The sequence below is a fragment of the Mixophyes fleayi genome, chromosome 3 (genome assembly GCF_038048845.1).
Source record: "Mixophyes fleayi isolate aMixFle1 chromosome 3, aMixFle1.hap1, whole genome shotgun sequence".
Taxonomy (NCBI): domain Eukaryota; kingdom Metazoa; phylum Chordata; class Amphibia; order Anura; family Limnodynastidae; genus Mixophyes; species Mixophyes fleayi.
In genome coordinates, this window is record NC_134404.1 from 347,099,604 (window position 1) to 347,119,436 (window position 19,833).

The following is a 19,833-nucleotide window of genomic DNA, read 5'->3' on the forward strand; positions in this document are numbered from 1 at the left end:
TCTGTACCTTGTCTAACTGGCCACTCACGTCATTCAGTTTTTTACAAACAAGAAATTTCAATACAGACTTTATGAATATATTAATCAATACCAAACTACCTCATGGATTGATATTAAGTGTGCACACTATGTTTTTTAAGATATGTCCGGATTTTAAGATTTTTCCATTAGGATTATTGAAATGTGATTATAGTGTAATTTATCTGTTCGTTATTATTGTTATTATTAGTTAATCTTATTTAAGTTAAAACAATTCTTATTTTTACTTTGTATTTTATCAATTTGCCAGACATTGTTTTTTTTATTGTTTTATTTTATGATATTATCCACCATATTTATTATAGGCTGACTTTTAGCTTATTCCCCACTTTATGTTGTATTTTGTTTGTTACAACTCCCATAAGGATTGGCACCCTTGGTAGGGTTGTGATAGGGGTTTTCATACCTGCTCACACATTAACATAGGTTTGAGCGCACAAGAACAAGTTGTTTATTACAATAATAATAAACTTCATTTATATAAAGACTGGCGGAGCCCCAATGTCACTGACAGTGCAGGAGAGCTGTCAGCGACTGATCAGTGAGAGCAGCTCTCATACTCTGACCAATCAGAGCCCTGTATATTGGTTGGATGCTGACCGGTCTGCACATGGTTTTAGCTGGTTCCCGGTAGATTAACAGCCAAGAGAAAGACGAGGATCTCGCAGATTTGTGTGATTAATAAATTGGTGAATGAGACATTAGGGAAGAATCAGCGCTTTATGTTCCTATGCACAAATGTATATGTGTATTTTAGGCAAAAAAAAACCATATGTCCAACTCAGCATCAGACCCATAATGTATGACGATTATATAGTGTATTTACCGGACATGAGTCCTGCTCCGGCTTCCGGAACTTCCCAGCACAAGTTTTGGGAATTAGCAGATTCCTCGTGTGAAAGTTCTGATAAAATGGGAACACAAGAAGATATAGGATGAGCACCATTGAATCCTTTCTCTGAAATCATCTAAAAAAATCATTATCTAAAAAAACATTTCCAGAATCCGCACATATCTCACACAAGACCCTGCAGAAACTCTAATTCATGCACTCATCATCTCCCGCATCGACTAATGTAATTCCCTCCTTACTGGTCTTCACCTAAACAGACTCAAACCTTTTCAAAATATTTTGCACGCAGCGGCCAGACTGATTTTCCTTGCAAATTGTTCTTCCTCTGCTGAGCCGCTCCGTCCAGTCTCTACATTGGCTGCCTGTATTACAACAAATCCAATATAACATTCTTCTACTAACATACAAGGCCGTCAACAAACTTGCACCAACATACATTTCCTCACTTGTCTCAAAATATCTCCCAACTCGACACCTCCGTTCTGCACAAGATCTACGTCTCTCTTCCACTCTCGTCACTTCCTCCCATTCTCGGTTACAGGACTTCTTTCGGGCTGCACCCATCATCATCATCATCATCATCATCATTTATTTATATAGCGCCAACATATTCCGTAGCGCTTTATAATTGGGGACAAACGTAATAAACTAATAAACAAACTGGGTAAAACAGACAAAGAGGTGAGAAGGCCCTGCTCGCAAGCTTACAATCTATGGGACAATGGGAGATTGACACATGAGGTTAAGTATACATTTTGCATCTTGGCCCAGCCAGACTGCAAAGGTAAGGTGATTCATAAGCTAAATGATCCTGTCACACAACAATGTTGGTCCGGGGGTAGTTGTCTTGTGTGAAATTGTGTAACAGGCTAAAGGTAGTGAGGTTAAGATGGTGGTTGAGGAATATTATAAGCTTGTCTGAATAGGTAGGTTTTCAGAGAACGCTTGAAAGTTTGTAGAACAGAGGAGAGTCTTATTGTGCGAGGGAGAGAGTTCCATAGAGTGGGTGCAGCCCGAAAAAAGTCCTGTAACCGGGAATGGGAGGATGTAATGAGGGTGGATGAGAGACGCAGATCTTTTGCAGAACGGAGTTGCCGAGTTGGGAGATATTTTGAGACAAGAGAGGAGATGTATGTTGGTGCAGCTTTGTTGATGGCCTTGTAGGTTAGTAAAAGTATTTTATATTGGATTCGGTAGAAGACAGGCAGCCAGTGTAGAGACATACAGAGTGATTCAACAGAGGAATAGCTATTTGCAAGGAAAATCAGTCTTGCCGAAGCATGCAAAATAGATTTTAGGGGTTTGAGTCTGTTTTTGGGAAGACCAGTAAGGAGGGAATTGCAATAGTCAATGCGGGAGATGATTAGTGCATGAATTAAGGTTTTAGCAGTGTCTTGTGTGAGATATGTGCGGATTCTGGAAATGTTCTTTAGATGTATGTAACATGATTTAGATATAGAGTCAATGTGGGGAACAAAGGATAGGCGTGAATCAAGGATTACACCTAGGCAGCGAGCTTGTGGGGTGGGATTTATGGTCATGTTATCAACAGAGATAGAAATGTCACCTTGTGGAATTCCCTCCCTCGCACAGTAAGACTTTCCTCTGGTCTACAAACCTTCAAGCGTTCACTGAATACCCACCTCTTCAGACGAGCTTATAATATTCCTCAACCACCATCTTAATCTCCCTAGGATACCCTATTGCCACCCTCTACACAGCTAACACAAGACAACAACCCTCTGACCAACATTGCTGTGTGACTGTTCACACAGCCCATTCAATATTTTTACCTTTGCATTCTAGCTGGTCCAGTGTGCAATATGATGTAGCACGTGCCCTTGTGTATCAAACTCCTATTGTCCCATAGATTGTAAGCTTGTGAGCAGGGTTCTCTTTCCTCTCTGTCTGTATGTATTACCCAGTATTGTGTTATAAATGTTTGTTTCCAATTGTAAAGCGCTACGGAATGATTGATGATGATGATGATGATGATGATGATGATGTTGAAATCACCTTTTCCATACATGCATCACATGTTACATATCACATCTACACACATATAGACACATATTACATACGAGCACAAGGACAGTATATAAGATCTTGACATCTGTACATTTCACCTAGTTTTTGTTTATTTTAATATCCTTTGGATATCACGTCTTGGTTTGTGAGTGTGGGGGGAGGGGGGCTTCTAGACCCCCAGAACCACCACCTAAATATGCCTGGTCTTTTTATTGGCGGTTGACACCAGTGAACGCAGCTTGAACAGATCAGATCATAGAGTGAATGCAAATGTGAATGTCACATTCATCTCCCTCGAGGTCAAGGTGGCTGCCACAGCATCAAATGGGTTAATAGCTAGCGCTGCGAGTGTAAATGTATTTATTTTCATATTGTTTGTGTATTGATTTGTTATGAGATTTTGGAGGAAACTTCTCTCTGTAACTTTTCAGAAGACAGGAAGTCACATGCTAATTAAGCCTTTTCATCTAAGGGTGACCAACACATCTGTTAGCAGGGGGTCGTTATCCTGTGTCTTAGAGAGAGAGAGAATAAGGACACAGGAAGTAATTTGGAAAATCACAGATCAATGTAAAGTTTTTGTTGAATACAAGTTTAGAGAATATATTGCATCGATGATGCTACACTTAAATATGATATCTCAGACTTTGTGATGCCAGGTATGGACAGGGGGCTGAATTACCCCCTGCCTACAAGTGTTTCAGAAACTGTATAAAAGAGCTGTATTTTGTTTTTCAACTAATATATACTATCTGTTGTTTCTGGATGATCACTAGCACCTCTAACTAGTGTGTAACGGCCTTTATAACGGTCCCTTTCTGAGCAATAATCATCAAGATCCTGCTTTGACGCCTACTTACCTGCTATAATTCTTGTGACCTACAGATTAGACCCAACTGTAATCCGTTCCCGACTGTATTGAGGTTTGGACCCAGCTGTCTGGTACCAACACTCTGCCACTACCCTGCAGCTCTGACCAGTGTGATAGGCCAGGGGGAACCATCCACAGCAACCCTGATCTGAAGAAAGTGGTCAGGGGTACCAGCCCAGGTGCCCAGCGAGGGGGGTACACTAGCAGCGAGAGTTGCCCTAAAGGATGCAGTTCTAGGTGCCGGTGGAGGAGCCTGGTGGTGGCAGCAGAGCGCCCCCTGTAGGGTTTAGAAGGGGCACATTTGGGATAAAGAAAGGGGACGATGGTTAGCCAGGCTCAGTCATTCCAGGTGGCATAGGAGGTTATCCTGGTACAGTGAATTACAAACCTTCAACCATTTTGACCCATATAGCCCAGGGAGTAAGAACAGTTGGTGAGAACTTCATTTTCTGTGCAGAAAAATAGAAATTGTATTACTGAGTCGGTCAATGCTGAAAAATAGGAACATTTCTAGGTACAACATTTTTAAAACCTGAGACTGTCACTGTAAATGTGGACTGTTGGTCACTATAGAAGTCTATGGGAAGCTCGGTCATTACACATGGATGTGTTTCATGTGCAGCCAGAACTAAAGTACTACAGGTACATTCATGTTTGGCCAATGAACACGGTCGCTCTCTGGGCCTACGCTAAGACAACCACAAGACAAACCTTCTAACTTCAATCTATTGTAGTAAAAAGGCCATGGCTGCGGGGTGATCTGCCCCAGAAGGCTAACAGAAGCTCCACTGTTGCACACAAAACAGTACGACCTCCTGATTTTTGAGTCAAAGTAGAATTTAATGCACCAGCCTCTTTTCCATGGTCAGTTACAAACATAACATTCATATCTGGCCTCTATGAGCCCAAACGTCAAGGGTGCTTGTCCTGCTTTTTTGCCCCACATTTGGAGCTACCTTTAACGCTTGTTTGCATTGATGTGTTGTGTTATTGTGTCATCCTTGACATCATCTGGTGATGTCCTACGGTCAACCACCCAGCTGGACTCAGTCTCTACTATCACAGGTAATACTTAAGCTGGACAAACAGAGGCCCCGTACACAGGGCCGGTGCTAGGGTCCACGGTGCCCTGGGCATTTTTAAAAAAGCGGCGCCCCCCCCCCCCCCCCCCGCAAAAATCGCCGCCCTCCTCCCTCCTCACCCCGTCTCTCCTTACCTTGTCTCACCACCGCCGCCTCTCTGCTCCGTCTCCTCCCCTCCTCCACTCACTGACACTAGTAAGTGGAGGGTAGGAGACGGAGCAGAGAGGCGGCGGTGGTGACAAAATAGCCTCTTCCCCCCTCCCCGTGCATCTGATGCTGTGCGGTGGCCGTGACAGGTATGGTCAGCGGTCGCCGCACAGTTTTAAAGTCATTTAGTATTCTGTGGCGCCCTCCAGAGCCCGGCACCCTAGGCAAGTGCCTAACCTTGCCACATGGGAGCGCCGGGCCTGCCCGTACATGTGGGTGTGACACAGATTCGGCAGGTGAAGGGGTGCACAAACACAGGTGGTGAGAACACTGGGCGCCAGGTCATCTTCTGAGGTTATGAAGTATTTATTTACAGGCTAACTGTACAGTCTTTAGATCTCACAGAATCTCAGAGCAGCACTTATGCTCTAGACATGCGATTCTCACAGTCGCATATCAGGAGCTCTTCTTCTCTCAGAGTCCATCTTCCACGATGCTCAGCTTACCTTCTCCTCTCTCACCCCCTCTCTCCCAGAACTTACACACCTCCGCCCACTAAAAGGGAGTCACACACACTGCTGTGCTATAAGAGGGTGGTGCACAATGTATGTAAATGTGGCCGATCTTGAGGGTTGAGCAAAGGAATCAATGTCCAATTAGGCCATTCAATTCCAGAATAACTATTTCCTGATCTATCGGCTTGTATGCGCTGTCATCCTGTTCTTTCCTAACATGCCCAATACTAATCTCATTGATTTATATCAGATTATTCTCAGGCACTGCAGTAGGTTTCTGGACATAAACTCTGCAATATTGCAAAATGTGTGGCCACTATAACATTTCTAAACTTTGACAGAACTTGAAATACTTGACATTGTGAGCCTGATATACAGCTGGTCACATTTTTACAACACAAATATGTGTGTAAGAATTTGGTTGCACAATTGCATTCTTATGTGTGTATTTCAAGGTTCACATATATCAAGATACATCCAACAAAACATAGTGCAGTATTTCTACACCAAATACATATACTTACACCCGATAGCGTACAGACGCACCTTGACAATGTTAGTTATAAATACAAAAGTCCCATTACTCTATTTCCTGCAGCCAATCAGAAGCAGCTAGATAATGCTGCTGGTGCCGTTGTCATCATCATCATCATCATCCTCACTATCACCATACTCCTCATTATCATCCTCACTATAACCATACTCCTCATTATCATTCTCCTTCTCCTCATCATCATCCTCACTATCATCCTCATCATCTTCATCCTACTCATCATCATTATCCTCCTCATCATCTTCCTCCTCATCATCATCATCATTATCACCATACTCCTCATTATCATCCTCCTTATCATCATCATCCTCTTCATCATTATCCTCATCATTATCTTCCTCCTCATCATCATCATCACTATCACCATACTCCTCATTATCATCATTATCCTCCTCATCTTCATCATCCTCATCCTCATGTATCTTTACACCAGCCGTCCAGTACCTACAAAAGTTATTACTCCTAAAACCAAGACTAATTTTGCGGACTGTCCGGGGGACGTGCTACACTTACATATTCACACCTTAAATAATCTCAGTTTACGTTTGCCCACCCCCTGCTTTGCCTTTTTGGGTATAAGGGGCCACAAGGCTGGGTACACACTACAGAAAATGTCTTCTGATGTGATATTGTTAACGATTTTACCAAAGACTGAAAGTCCCGATCAGCAGCCGATTCCTGTGTACACACTACACGTTTTACACGATTTACCATCAGATCTGTGCTCTACATCTGTCATATAATCTGTACACTGTGTGGAGATCTGGTCCTGAGTACAGACACACTGGAGGATTGGAAGGACATCGGTTCTTCATTTATAGAGATTTTCAGTCTGTTTATAAAATCAAATTAAACGATACGATGAGCTTTGGAACGATAAAACATGATCGTTGGAGCGTAGACACTAATGTGATATCAGACCTAACGGACGTTTATTGTGTGATTGACCCGGTAATCGGGTGTAAAACCTGTAGTGTGTACCCAGCCTTAGGTACGCTGAAATCTAAGTATAGACACATTTTGGTATGTATGTGCAGTACAGGAAAACTTATTTTTATACAACACAAATGGACTTACATCCTCCTCTAAATTAAGCCGTGGTCACAATAGAGTGAAAGCTATTGTTCTCTGTTACCAGCCATTTCCTAATAATCACTTTTATCTCCAGCATCTTCAGTTTGGATAATCTCCTGAAACAGCTGCTTCCTATAAATCAACCAGTATTTCAGGTTTAGAGTGTGCAAAGATATTCAACTTGACACATGTGATCATGATCTGTTTTCTTTAGGATTACACAGGGCGATAAGACGTCTTGTTGGGTCCATACGATCAGACACCATTATGGTGTTTCTACGCCGCTTTCTTTTGCTGTGTAGGCTGCAATAGCAGCTGATGTGGTGGAAATGTTTGTTCAGTATTATAACATGGCTGTAGCGGGAGAACAAATGAGATGCCAGGATGTCCATGATTGCAGCTTCTGATTGGTCCTCCTCAGTGTCGGACTGGGACATGAAGGGCCCACCGGGGGAAATGCAGCGGTAGGGGCCCACTACAATGGGGTGTGGCCAACTGTAAGAGGGGTTGTGGTCAGTCATTAAAGGGGATGAGGTCAGGCCATGGAGGACAACGTATAGCACCTTAGTATGGTCCATAAAGAAAAAGAGGACATTTGCAGTGAGGAGCCGCGAAGGAAAAGACAGAAGAGAAGAAAGAAGTCAATAGGAAAGTAAGTGAAGGGGAGCAAATGCAGCATGGAGGGCACTGTGTGAAACAGGGGAGACAGGGAAAGGGGAGGGATGAATTGAATACAATCAATCATCATCAGCTATTTGTGTGCTGTCCATTCTTTGTGGTTAGTGTTCTCTCCCCTCATAGTGTACACAGAAAACAAATGCTATACTACAGTACTAGAGATCAACCATTCATCATATGAAAACCACAATATAAGGGTATAGACTAAAAATTAATATATCCATGAAGCACTATGGAGACCACAAAATTATTAGCATAAAAATATATGCACATTTAAAATATTACATAAATCTAATTACACTCTAGACACTGGCAAATAAAAACAGGACTCTAAAAAATGATCTACCCACAAAATGTACACTCAATAATAATCCAATGCCACTACAAAGGACAAAAGCAAAACATTAATATTAAAGCATATAGCAGATGCAATCCTATAAGGACCTAACTGTCTGAATGTGTTTTATTCTGATTAAGATATGCTTCTATAGGGAATAGAGTCCCACAATTGATTGAAAACAAATAAACATGGAACATGATATAAACAGTGAATTTGGTTACTAGTTTATTAGGAATCCATTCATTGGTCAGCTGCAATAGGATCCTTTTATAGAGGCACTGAAGACGTATATTGCAATGAAGCCATTCTAATTTATCTCCCTCCCTCCGAGGTCACACAGTGGAGAGCTCTAGAGAAGTTTGCACGATTTATTACTTACTGATTACAGGACTCACACTGCAGTTAGGATGGCAACTTTATGACTACAGGACGCCTGCAACTACAGCAGAAGGAGTAATCTGAGATCTGTGCCACTGTGAAGCATTTCTGCCTCTCTCTGTCTCAGGAGCAGGAAGTGTTCTCACGTGCTGGCTGTAGGCAGGGATTAGTTTGACAGTCTCCGTTTCATATGTAGACTGACCGCAACTTGGTAATTCTCTGCTCTGCCTCACCAACAAAGAGGGCGGGGTTATCAGGCAACAGGGCCTCCCGGGGGATACCCCGGCTCCCCGGCAGGCCAGTCCGACAATGGTCCTCCTGCTCACACCCGCAGCCGGCTGTGGGATTAGCCCCAGGGGCCAGGGAACAATGTTGCTGTACCGGGCAGGGGCCCGACCTATAATGCCCCTCCACCCCCCTGGGTGGTAGGGTCATTGTGTTTAAAATAATTTAGGAGCATAAAATATTACTCAGATCAGGCCTTCATGCGGCTAAATAAACATGAATTTGGGGGTTGTACTGAGCAGATGGGAGGTGGACACAATTCCTGTGACATGGCAGAAAATATCCAGGGAAATATATTGAATTGGGGCTTATTAGTAGCTGACTTCCTGGAAGCCTCTGGTAGTTTTAGTGCGCTGGTAAACAGGCCGTCAGGAAAATCAGGCTCATTCACCCCTAAACCCCCCCCCCCCCTCATCTCTGCACACAGCATAGAGGGGGTGACCACGCGGACTCCCCCATTTCCCCCCCATGCCGACACTGGCTCAGATGGGACCAGGCCTGCGTTGTGGGCGCCACGGTGGTGGAGGGGGCCTATGGTGGTGGAGGGGGCCCATGGCAGTGGAGGGGGCCCATGGTGGTGGAGGGGCCCCATGGCTACACGGTACTTTGGGCTCCTCCCTTGGTTCACTTTGTTGAATAGAAGTTACTGGAGAGATTTGTCACAACCATCATCTGTGTAACAGACGGCCATCCAGTGAACCAGCTAGATGTTCTGTAATGATACACTACATGTAGAATCCAATCAAAGAATACATGTGCAACAAGGGAAGTGGTACTGTGCAGGTGCCCATACATACAAAATAAGAACAGATACTGAGAATTGCACCTGACAAACAGAACAAGAGTACTGGTACTGTGCAGGTGCCCTTGCATACAGAATAAGAACTGATATGATAATTGCACCCGACATACAGAACAAGGGAGTGGTACTGTGCAGTTGGTTAATATTCAAGGGACTGGAGACAACTGCGGAACAAGGAACAGATGTAGCAATGTCTGCAGCCTGCAGCCTGCAGCCTGATTACTAACAGACCTGCAGTATACAAGATAAGAACATAGCATAGCAGAACGCTGCAGCTTTAAGACTCCCCCCACCCACCCCAGCAGGAGCCACATCCCCTGTTAGACCCACCCCCAGCCCTGGCAACACTGCAATGAGGGAGGGGGATTGTGGCTGACACAAAGTAACGAGCTGCTGCAGAGAAACATATACACTGTATATACATATACACATATATCTCCTCTGAGGTCGGGGCGGAGAGCTTCACCCAGGAGTCACATCTGCAGCCTCTACCACCAAAATGTGAGTATAAATACTCTGATACTACTGCAATGATTCCTCTCTGATCTCTGGGGGTGTCTGTAGTTGTGAGAGTTCCTCTCCGTCTACTAATCTGAGACGTCCTCACCCCAGTCTCCTGGGCTGACACCCCAAACTTCCCTGGCACTGCAGGGTGTCCTGTCTAATAAGGTGGTGGCATAAAGGGTGGGGCAGACTGACAGCTCTGATTAACCCCCTCCCTGCTGGTGCCTCTCCGCTCCGTATAGGACACAGAGCATATTTTGGGTGGTGCAGATTACCCAGAACCCTCCTGGACTGATGGCGAGAAGCCCAGGTTGTTTGAATAACTTCCGTGTAGAACTGATATTAGAAAACGTATTCCTGACAAGTGTGATTCCCGTCCGCAGCCAGAGAGCAGGATGTATCATTACTGTATGCCGGGGTATATACAGACAGCACGTGGTCCTTATACAGTAATATACTGGCACACCATGGTAATAAATACTGCCACCTCCCCATGCTGGGTATTATCCGCATGGTGTTTGTAAGTTCCCATTCATTGTGTAAATTACCCCACCGGCTGTTTCACTTTTTCTTCCACAGTCCAAATACTTATCAGTAGGGACATTAGATTGTAAGCTCCGCTGGGGCAGATGCAGCTGTTTTTGAATAATATATGGACTATATTGATGCTGCTAATAATACCAATGTAACACAGGACAAATCTGGTGCTCTATACATATAGCACCTTACACCTCCAACATGACCTCCCCACTGATCATAATACAATTCTATTACACTCTATACAGACATAGGACACTACACCCCCAACATGACCTGACCACTGGACATGACCATAATACAATTCTATTACACTCTATACAGACATAGGACACTACACCTCCAACATGACCTGACCACTGGACATGATCATAATACAATTCTATTACACTGTATACAGACATAGGACACTACACCCCCAACATGACCTGACCACTGGACATGATCATACTACAATTCTATTACACTATATACAGACATAGGACACTACACCCCCAACATGACCTGACCATTGGACATGATCATAATACAATTCTATTACACTATATACAGACATAGGACACTACATCTCCAACATGACCTGACCACTGGACATGATCATAATACAATTCTATTACACTATATACAGACATAGGACACTACACCCCCAACATGACCTGACCATTGGACATGATCATAATACAATTCTATTACACTATATACAGACATAGGACACTACACCTCCAACATGACCTGACCACTGGACATGATCATAATACAATTCTATTACACTGTATACAGACATAGGACACTACACCCCCAACATGACCTGACCACTGGACATGATCATAATACAATTCTATTACACTATATACAGACATAGGACACTACACCCCCAACATGACCTGACCACTGGACATGATCATAATACAATTCTATTACACTATATACAGACATAGGACACTACACGCCCAACATAACCTGACCACTGGACATGATCATAATACAATTTTATTACACTATATACAGACATAGGACACTACACGCCCAACTTACCCTGACCACTGGACATGATCATAATACAATTTTATTACACTCTACAGACATAGGACACTACATCTCCAACATGACCTGACCACTGGACATGATCATAATACAATTCTATTACACTATATACAGACATAGGACACTACACCCCCAACATGACCTGACCACTGGACATGATCATAATACAATTCTATTACACTATATACAGACATAGGACACTACACCTCCAACATGACCTGATCACTGGACATGATCATAATACAATTTTATTACACTATATACAGACATAGGACACTACACCTCTAAAATGACCTGACCACTGGACATGATCATAATACAATTCTATTACACTATATACAGACATAGGACACTACACCTCTAAAATGACCTGACCACTGGACATGATCATAATACAATTTTATTACACTATATACAGACATGGGACACTACACCTCCAACATGACCTGATCACTGGACATGATCATAATACAATTCTATTACACTATATACAGACATAGGACACTACACCCCCAACATGACCTGACCACTGGACATGATCATAATACAATTCTATTACACTATATACAGACATAGGACACTACACCCCCAACATGACCTGACCACTGGACATGATCATAATACAATTCTATTACACTATATACAGACATAGGACACTACACGCCCAACATAACCTGACCACTGGACATGATCATAATACAATTTTATTACACTATATACAGACATAGGACACTACACGCCCAACTTACCCTGACCACTGGACATGATCATAATACAATTTTATTACACTCTACAGACATAGGACACTACATCTCCAACATGACCTGACCACTGGACATGATCATAATACAATTCTATTACACTATATACAGACATAGGACACTACACCCCCAACATGACCTGACCACTGGACATGATCATAATACAATTCTATTACACTATATACAGACATAGGACACTACACCTCCAACATGACCTGATCACTGGACATGATCATAATACAATTTTATTACACTATATACAGACATAGGACACTACACCTCTAAAATGACCTGACCACTGGACATGATCATAATACAATTCTATTACACTATATACAGACATAGGACACTACACCTCTAAAATGACCTGACCACTGGACATGATCATAATACAATTTTATTACACTATATACAGACATAGGACACTACACCTCCAACATGACCTGACCACTGGACATGATCATAATACAATTCTATTACACTCTATACAGACATAGGACACTACACCCCCAACATGACCTGACCAGTGGACATGATCATAATACAATTCTATTACACTGTATACAGACATAGGACACTACACCCCCAACATGACCTGACCAGTGGACATGATCATAATACAATTCTATTACACTGTATACAGACATAGGACACTACACCCCCAACATGATCTCACCAATCTGGCCTCTTTTGCCTCCATGTTTCATTTAGGAGAAGGGTATTTCCAGACACACTTTGCACCAGTGTAATACAGCACATAAATGGGCCACATGTAAGACAGCCCAGAATCCCACTCACTGTGGTGGTGACATTAAGCCATAAGTGGAGCTGATCCGCACAGTATTTTAAGGGAATAATACAGAAATGTTTTATTTAGTGACCGAATGGTTATAAAGTGGTCGGAGTTGAGTGTTTGTTATGGCATTTACAGTTTTGCACATTCGTTCTCCGGAGATGTTACACCCACTTCTAGTTTGTGGAGGCGTCCTGAGAGCGGAGGGTAAACCTGCGCTTTGATATGTTCTGGGCCAACCATATAAATCCACAAGTGTAAGGCGTCCTGTGGTGCCCATAGTGTAATGAAGAGTAACAACAGAGGGGTAATGTGAGATAGAGAGAATGGGGCGACTTTTAAACTGCAAGACCCTATTGCCAGAGTCCAATAATGAGAGTTCATAATGAGGTGCAGAGTATAAGTACTGATCCAGCTGGATCTGGGCAGAAGGTGTTTTCTGCTGTCTCAATTCTATTAGACTCTGCTGGTCTCACACATGGTACAATCTGACCCCATCACTGTACCGTGTATGTGTTTGTACATACAGATCTGACCCCATCACTGTACCGTGTATGTGTTTGTACATACAGATCTGACCCCATCACTGTACCGTGTATGTGTTTGTACATACAGATCTGACCCCATCACTGTACCGTGTATGTGTCTGTACATATAGATCTGACCCCATCACTGTACCGTGTATCTGCTTGTACATAAAGAATAAGAACAGTGTGACAGGATGGACCTCCCATGCCACCCTGTCATATTGTTGGGGACCGGCTGAGCTTGCTTTACAACCTTCACATTATTTATCCCAAATGCGCCCTCTTTAAACGCTATAGGTGTGCTCTGCTGCCACCACTAGGCTCCTCCACCAGCACCTGGACCCTGCTGCTAGTGTACCCCCTCGCTGGGTACCTGAGCTGGTACCCCTAACCTCTTCCTTTACATCAGGGTTGCTGTGGATGTTTCCCCCTGGCCTATCACACTGGCCAGAGCAACAAAATGAAAATAAATACATTTATACTCCCAGTGCCAGGACTTAAGCCTTTTGGCACTGCACGTCAGTTACTAACTGGCGCCGCAGCGCCCATGTATTAAATATATACATTTAAATTAATAAACATTCCCTTTAGTACATTTTTACATCCCCTAGTGCTGGGGTGTAACCCATTGGTGCTGCACAGTCATCGTGACCATGTGGGAGGTGAGGGGAACCCGACCACAAACAGTTCTTAAGATTCACATTTAAGAGAAAAGTAGTAAATTAAATGCATTTGAGCTTAATGCATTTTATGTTTTCGACCATATTTCCTGCACCTTCTATATCTGGCTGCTCAGGACCGGTCCTGAGGGGCCGCGAGACAGATCTGTATTTATTCACATAAAACGTGCGTGGAATGACCGGAATGTGGAGGCAGTATGATGTGTGCGGTTTCCTATAAGTCCTAAAGATATTTGTGTGTCCTAGGCGTTCAGACGGGTTTACACTTGTGGTTGGCGGCTGATGCTGTAGAAGAGGAGGTCACAGCCAGTTATAAGAATCTTGGTAAAATGCACTTAAATATCATTGAATTCCCTTTTGTCAGTTCTTGTAGGATAAGTGCAGATCTCCCAGCAAAACATGACAAATTAAGCACTGACCCCGACATACCCACTTTCCCCCCTTTTGGCAAAGCTATAACTACATCCGTCTTAGCTCCACCGCTTTCATGGTCCACAGATCAGGACAGTTGGGAGGAATGTAGCTGTAATCCCTCTGCAGAATTGTCCCAGGTGTGTGTGTGATATTTCACGGGACTTCCGCACAGATCACTCACACCAATAGCAGATAATGGGGCACATTTATCAATATTCACATAAAGTGAAAAGTAGTTTTCAATTCTTATCGCAATGATAAGGATTGAACTATTTCTCACATTTATGTACAGCCCTGCACAGAAACAGCAGTTCCGAAAAACTGCTGTTTCAGTGATAAAAAAAATCATACTTGCCCCCCTCTTCGGAAGCGCTGTCTCCGGGTCTTCTCTTCAATTGCGCTTGTCCAGTTCCAAGAACTGGACATGCGCACATAGATCCCCTCTCTGTCTCTGCAACGATAGTTGCAGAGAGAGCTGTGAGTGACAGGGAGGGATCATGTGATCCCTCCACACATGCGCTGTCCAGCTCTGCTCTCCGGAGCAGAGCTGACAGCATTAGATTTCCTCAATTCGGATGATGTACGCCAGCTCTGGTGTACATTAACATGACAAGTTCCCGAAAAAAATGTTTTTTCGGGACTTGTTAGATTGCGGCCAGGAGCAGTCACCATTCTGTTGAATGGTGACTGCTCCCAAAAACGAAGAGGAATGCAAAGCAGCAGATATCCATGATATCTGCTGCGATGCACCCTTAATAAATTTGTGGAGGACAGGAGGACACCTTAATGACCCGTTAAAAGCACTATCGTGCTTTATTAAATATGCCCCTAAGTCTTTCACCCAGCAGGGGAACAATCTAAGAAACAGACTTCATTGATAAAGTTCTAAAAATGTGATCGCACAGCGCAGATGTCTATGAGATGCATTGCGCATATTTGTAGAGGGAAGCACATGGCTTGTGTCCGTGTTGAGTAACGCAGATCATATTTCTTGTAGGACACAGAGACATATTAAAGCTATAATAATATGCTTATGTAGGCCAAAGAATTGTGTATACATACATATATATATATATATATATATATATATATATATATATATATATATATATATATATATATGGTCCTGTGATGTAGCCTCTCACCGGTGTCTATCCACACTGGCCCCATTCAACAGAGACTGAGGGATATCCTGGTCAGTCATATAGCGCTGGGGCGTTGTTAACGAGTCATCCAATATCATCTTTCTTAGGATTGTTTTTTCTCCCATAGGACGATGAAGAGAAGATATAGTTTTATATTACATGGTGGACGAGGGGTTTCTGTGGTTTATTTTCATAGAACTTTCTGTTTTTGTTCTGTTCCTTCCCCCACTCTTTTGTATAATTAGGGACTGGGGTCTCCGGGGCCCTCATAATTCTGCTGGAACTACAGCTATTGTGGAACTACATGTTCCAGCATCCAATTGCAGACATTGATTGGCAGGACAGAGCAGTCAGTGCATGCTGGGATATGTAGTTCCGCAGTAGTTTATAATTGCAGAGTTTCAGCTGCTCTTTAAGCTTTGCTTCCAACTTTTCCTCTCCCCAAACACCAGACAGTAACCTGCGACCAGGCGCTTCCATTGAACTGGGGGATAACTGGGGCACAATAAGACTTTTGGGAGGAAAGGGTCAGACGCCAGAGGGATACCCGCTAACAGTGTGTGTGTGTATTATGTAGCGGAGTATACAATGTATCAGGACCTTCATAATGTATCTGCTTGGTGGAAGATGTGTACATTCCTTACAGGATAGAATTCCACATTTGATACTGCAAGAAATGATTGATTTCTGTGACCTTTACAGGGTGCAGTCAGTAGAATTAGTGACTGAGATTTATCAGTGATATTTCATCCTGGTCTATGTACATCTTTATTAATAAACACCAAACGTGCTGTAACAAATGTCTCCACAGGAATTGCCCCCGTTATCTCTGCCACAGCTGGTTTCCTGCTGTATCTATGGGTGCATGTAGGCAGAATTGCTAATGCCAGGGTCATTGTGAATCATTTAGTTTGTTTTCATGTTGGGATTAATTTATTTTGCATGCTTAAATTGCTGCATGAAATTTGTTTTTAATTCTGTCACTTTGTGACTAATTATTATCTTTTATTTATAAGGTGCCACAAAAGGTCTGTAACACCGTACAAGATATATACAAACAGCACATTATATATCATAATAAAGCTGGGACAGAGTAAGGGCTGTCATGTGTGAGTGGTGGGGTCCTGTGTACGGATCTGGCCGTCATCACAGTGACTGGATACAGGGGTCTATGCATCAAGAAAATGTGGTGCTCCTAAATATGTATTTCTGCAAACCGCAGTGATGCATATTTAGGAGCTTTCTGTGATATCTCCTCCCATAGGCAGTTCATGGCAGACATACTTAAAAGATGAGGAAACTACTGCTCTAAGTATCCAAAAAGGTTGATGCATAGACCCACAGAATGATGTCTCGGTGTGACTTGTGCCAGAGGTGAGGTGGGCAGTGAACCCATGAGCTGGATATTGATGATGAAATAGGGCAATTCTGAATCTGGTCACACAAATCTGAGAAGAATTTCCACTGGGGGTCAGTCTATATCACTAATATCGTAACGTTGTTCTCTGGAAAAGCCGAGAACTCACACTGGGACGCAAAGAGCAGTCAGTGCTAAGTGTTGGATTTAAACTGTATTTGTTGGCTAGAGAGGGTGACTTCAGCAGCGATATTCGGCCCTGTTCTGCCAATGTGGTCGGTAACGCAGGACTACTATCAGCCAATGGGGGGGTTTGTACAGTGCAGGACCTTGAAGTGACCTTTTACTTTTCACACCCGTACTCGCACCACCGCAAATCATCGACAGAGAGCGAACATAGCCTTATGTATGTGCGAGGACAAATAGATGCTATGCATCCTCATATTTTGACCTTTTGTGTGTGTATTATGTAGCTACAGTCTGTAAATATGGCCTGCATAGGGTAGTCAGCCCCAAGATCACTTTTATCTGGAATATCTTCACATGTGATATGTTTACTGATGTTTGTGAATCAACAGCGTTTTTATACCTCTCCCCTCAACCATCACGCCTCTCCAGAAACACGCAAGTCTGCATAGAAGCATATGCTGGCACCCAGTTTCTGGGCATGCACAGAAGATAAACTATGCAAATTGGCACACTCTGCATCGTGTGTTACTTAGTATCGCGTAGTTCCATGTGCCATGGTGTGTGGACCCTGTGTGTGTATATAGATATAGATATCTATCTCTATATATAGAATTAATATATAGAAGTAGTGTGTTTCCATGTGTCATGTTTTGCACTGATTACCATCTTTTTATTTTCCTTACCTGCACTCGATCACACTGCAATCAATATCACACCTCCAGCTTCTCGCACACCTGCAGCTGCTACTACACCTCCAGCTTCTCGCACACTCCAGCCGCTAGCATTCCTTCGCACATCTTGCTCCTCGGAGTAAGCGCTGATGGCGTTCTCCATCTCCTCAGGTACGTTAGCTGTAGACTAAGTTACGTTACTACCTGCCCTTTAGTACAATAACACTGAGTGGCCTAAATGTCTGCACAGAAGGAACATAACATAAAAAGGAGAATCTATTTATCAATCAAGTTTCTCTCTAATTAAGTCTGTGGATGTCCCCATCGGTTGTGGATAAGACGTCGCTGGATTTCTGCTTTAATGGAAAGTTGCTCATGAAGCAATTGCTTGTGGTGTCAGAATCGCTCCTGCTCTCACTGTGGTTGGTGAATCCTCCAAGGAATGGGATGTGCAGATGCCACCCAAGTCGCTGGAGCAAAGGCTGGTGGTGCCAGGCTCTAAGGGGTTAGCTTGGCTCTGGGGTGGCTCAGTTTTGGATGCAGGAGGAATTGGGGCTGCTATTGGGTGAGGTTGGGGTAAGCGGCCCCCTATCTGAGGGCTCTGGGCTCTCCGAGCAATAAATCTGCTATAACGCACAGCCACATTTATCTCCTCTACGTGTCCTCAGCTGAGCGACACTCAGTATATACAATAAGTAAAAATGTTTATCTTGTATCTGCTGTAAATGATTTGTTTTCTTTACTTGCCAACTTTACTCTGCTTCTGCTTCATCTACTTAACTGGAGCTAACTGATGTTATAAATGCCTTTACCTAATCTTTACCTAATCTAGTCCATCCTCATATTCTGTGTTGGGGGCTACGCTCTGTATCGGGGGCACGCTCTGTATCACACAGGCTAAATCTATATCCTGGATGTAATTATTATTATTATTATTATTATTATTATCCTTTATTTGTTAGGCGCCACAAGATTTCCGCTGCGCCGTACACCATACAAACAGTAGACTATACAGGGTGAGACAGTACAAAACAATAAACAAAAATCCCAGTACTTCAGAACTCCAGGCAGGTAAAGCAATAAACACGGAGCAGAAGAACAGGTAGGGAGACAGGAGGGAAGAGGGCCCTGCTCAAGTGAGCTTACATCCTAAGGGAGGGAAAACAGAACAGACACAAGAGGAGCCAGATGAGGCAAGGGAGTGAGCGAGTGGAGGAGATGAAGGGGTTATACGGATGGTTGGTAGGCTTTAAGGAAGAGGTGGGTTTTCAGTGCACATTTGAAGGAGCACAGAGTTGGAGAGAGGCGGATGGAACGAGGGAGGTCATTCCAGTGAAGGGGGGCTGCACGGGAAAAATCTTGGATTCTGGAGTGGGAAGAGGTGATAAGAGTGGAGGAGAGGCGGCGATCATTGGCTGAGCGCAGGGAGCGGGCGGGAGTGTGAATGGAGAGGAGGTTGTAATTGGTGGTGAGGAGTTTGAAAAGGATTCTGTAGGGGAAGGGAAGCCAGTGTAGGGCGAGACAGAGAGGGGAGGCAGATGAGGAGCGGCGTGAGAGGAAGATGAG

The 19,833-nt window shown here is 43.5% G+C and overlaps 1 protein-coding gene and 1 long non-coding RNA gene across 3 annotated transcripts in view; one reads left to right on the plus strand and one right to left on the minus strand.

Moving 5' to 3' along the window:
• Positions 1-273: 273 nt before the first annotated feature.
• Positions 274-19,833, minus strand: part of LOC142145031 (uncharacterized) — a 57,191-nt gene continuing 37,631 nt past the window's right edge. For both annotated transcript variants that reach the window (XR_012689814.1, XR_012689815.1), the window contains exon 3: positions 274-943. This is a non-coding gene — a long non-coding RNA (uncharacterized LOC142145031). The remainder of the gene's footprint in view (positions 944-19,833) is intronic.
• CAPN11 (calpain 11) overlaps positions 9,978-19,833 on the plus strand; it is a 40,621-nt gene continuing 30,765 nt past the window's right edge. Inside the window, exons 1-2 of the mRNA XM_075204482.1 lie at positions 9,978-10,146; positions 18,319-18,438. Of these exons, the coding sequence (XP_075060583.1) occupies positions 18,417-18,438 (22 nt within the window). The 5' untranslated portion in view covers positions 9,978-10,146; positions 18,319-18,416. The remainder of the gene's footprint in view (positions 10,147-18,318; positions 18,439-19,833) is intronic.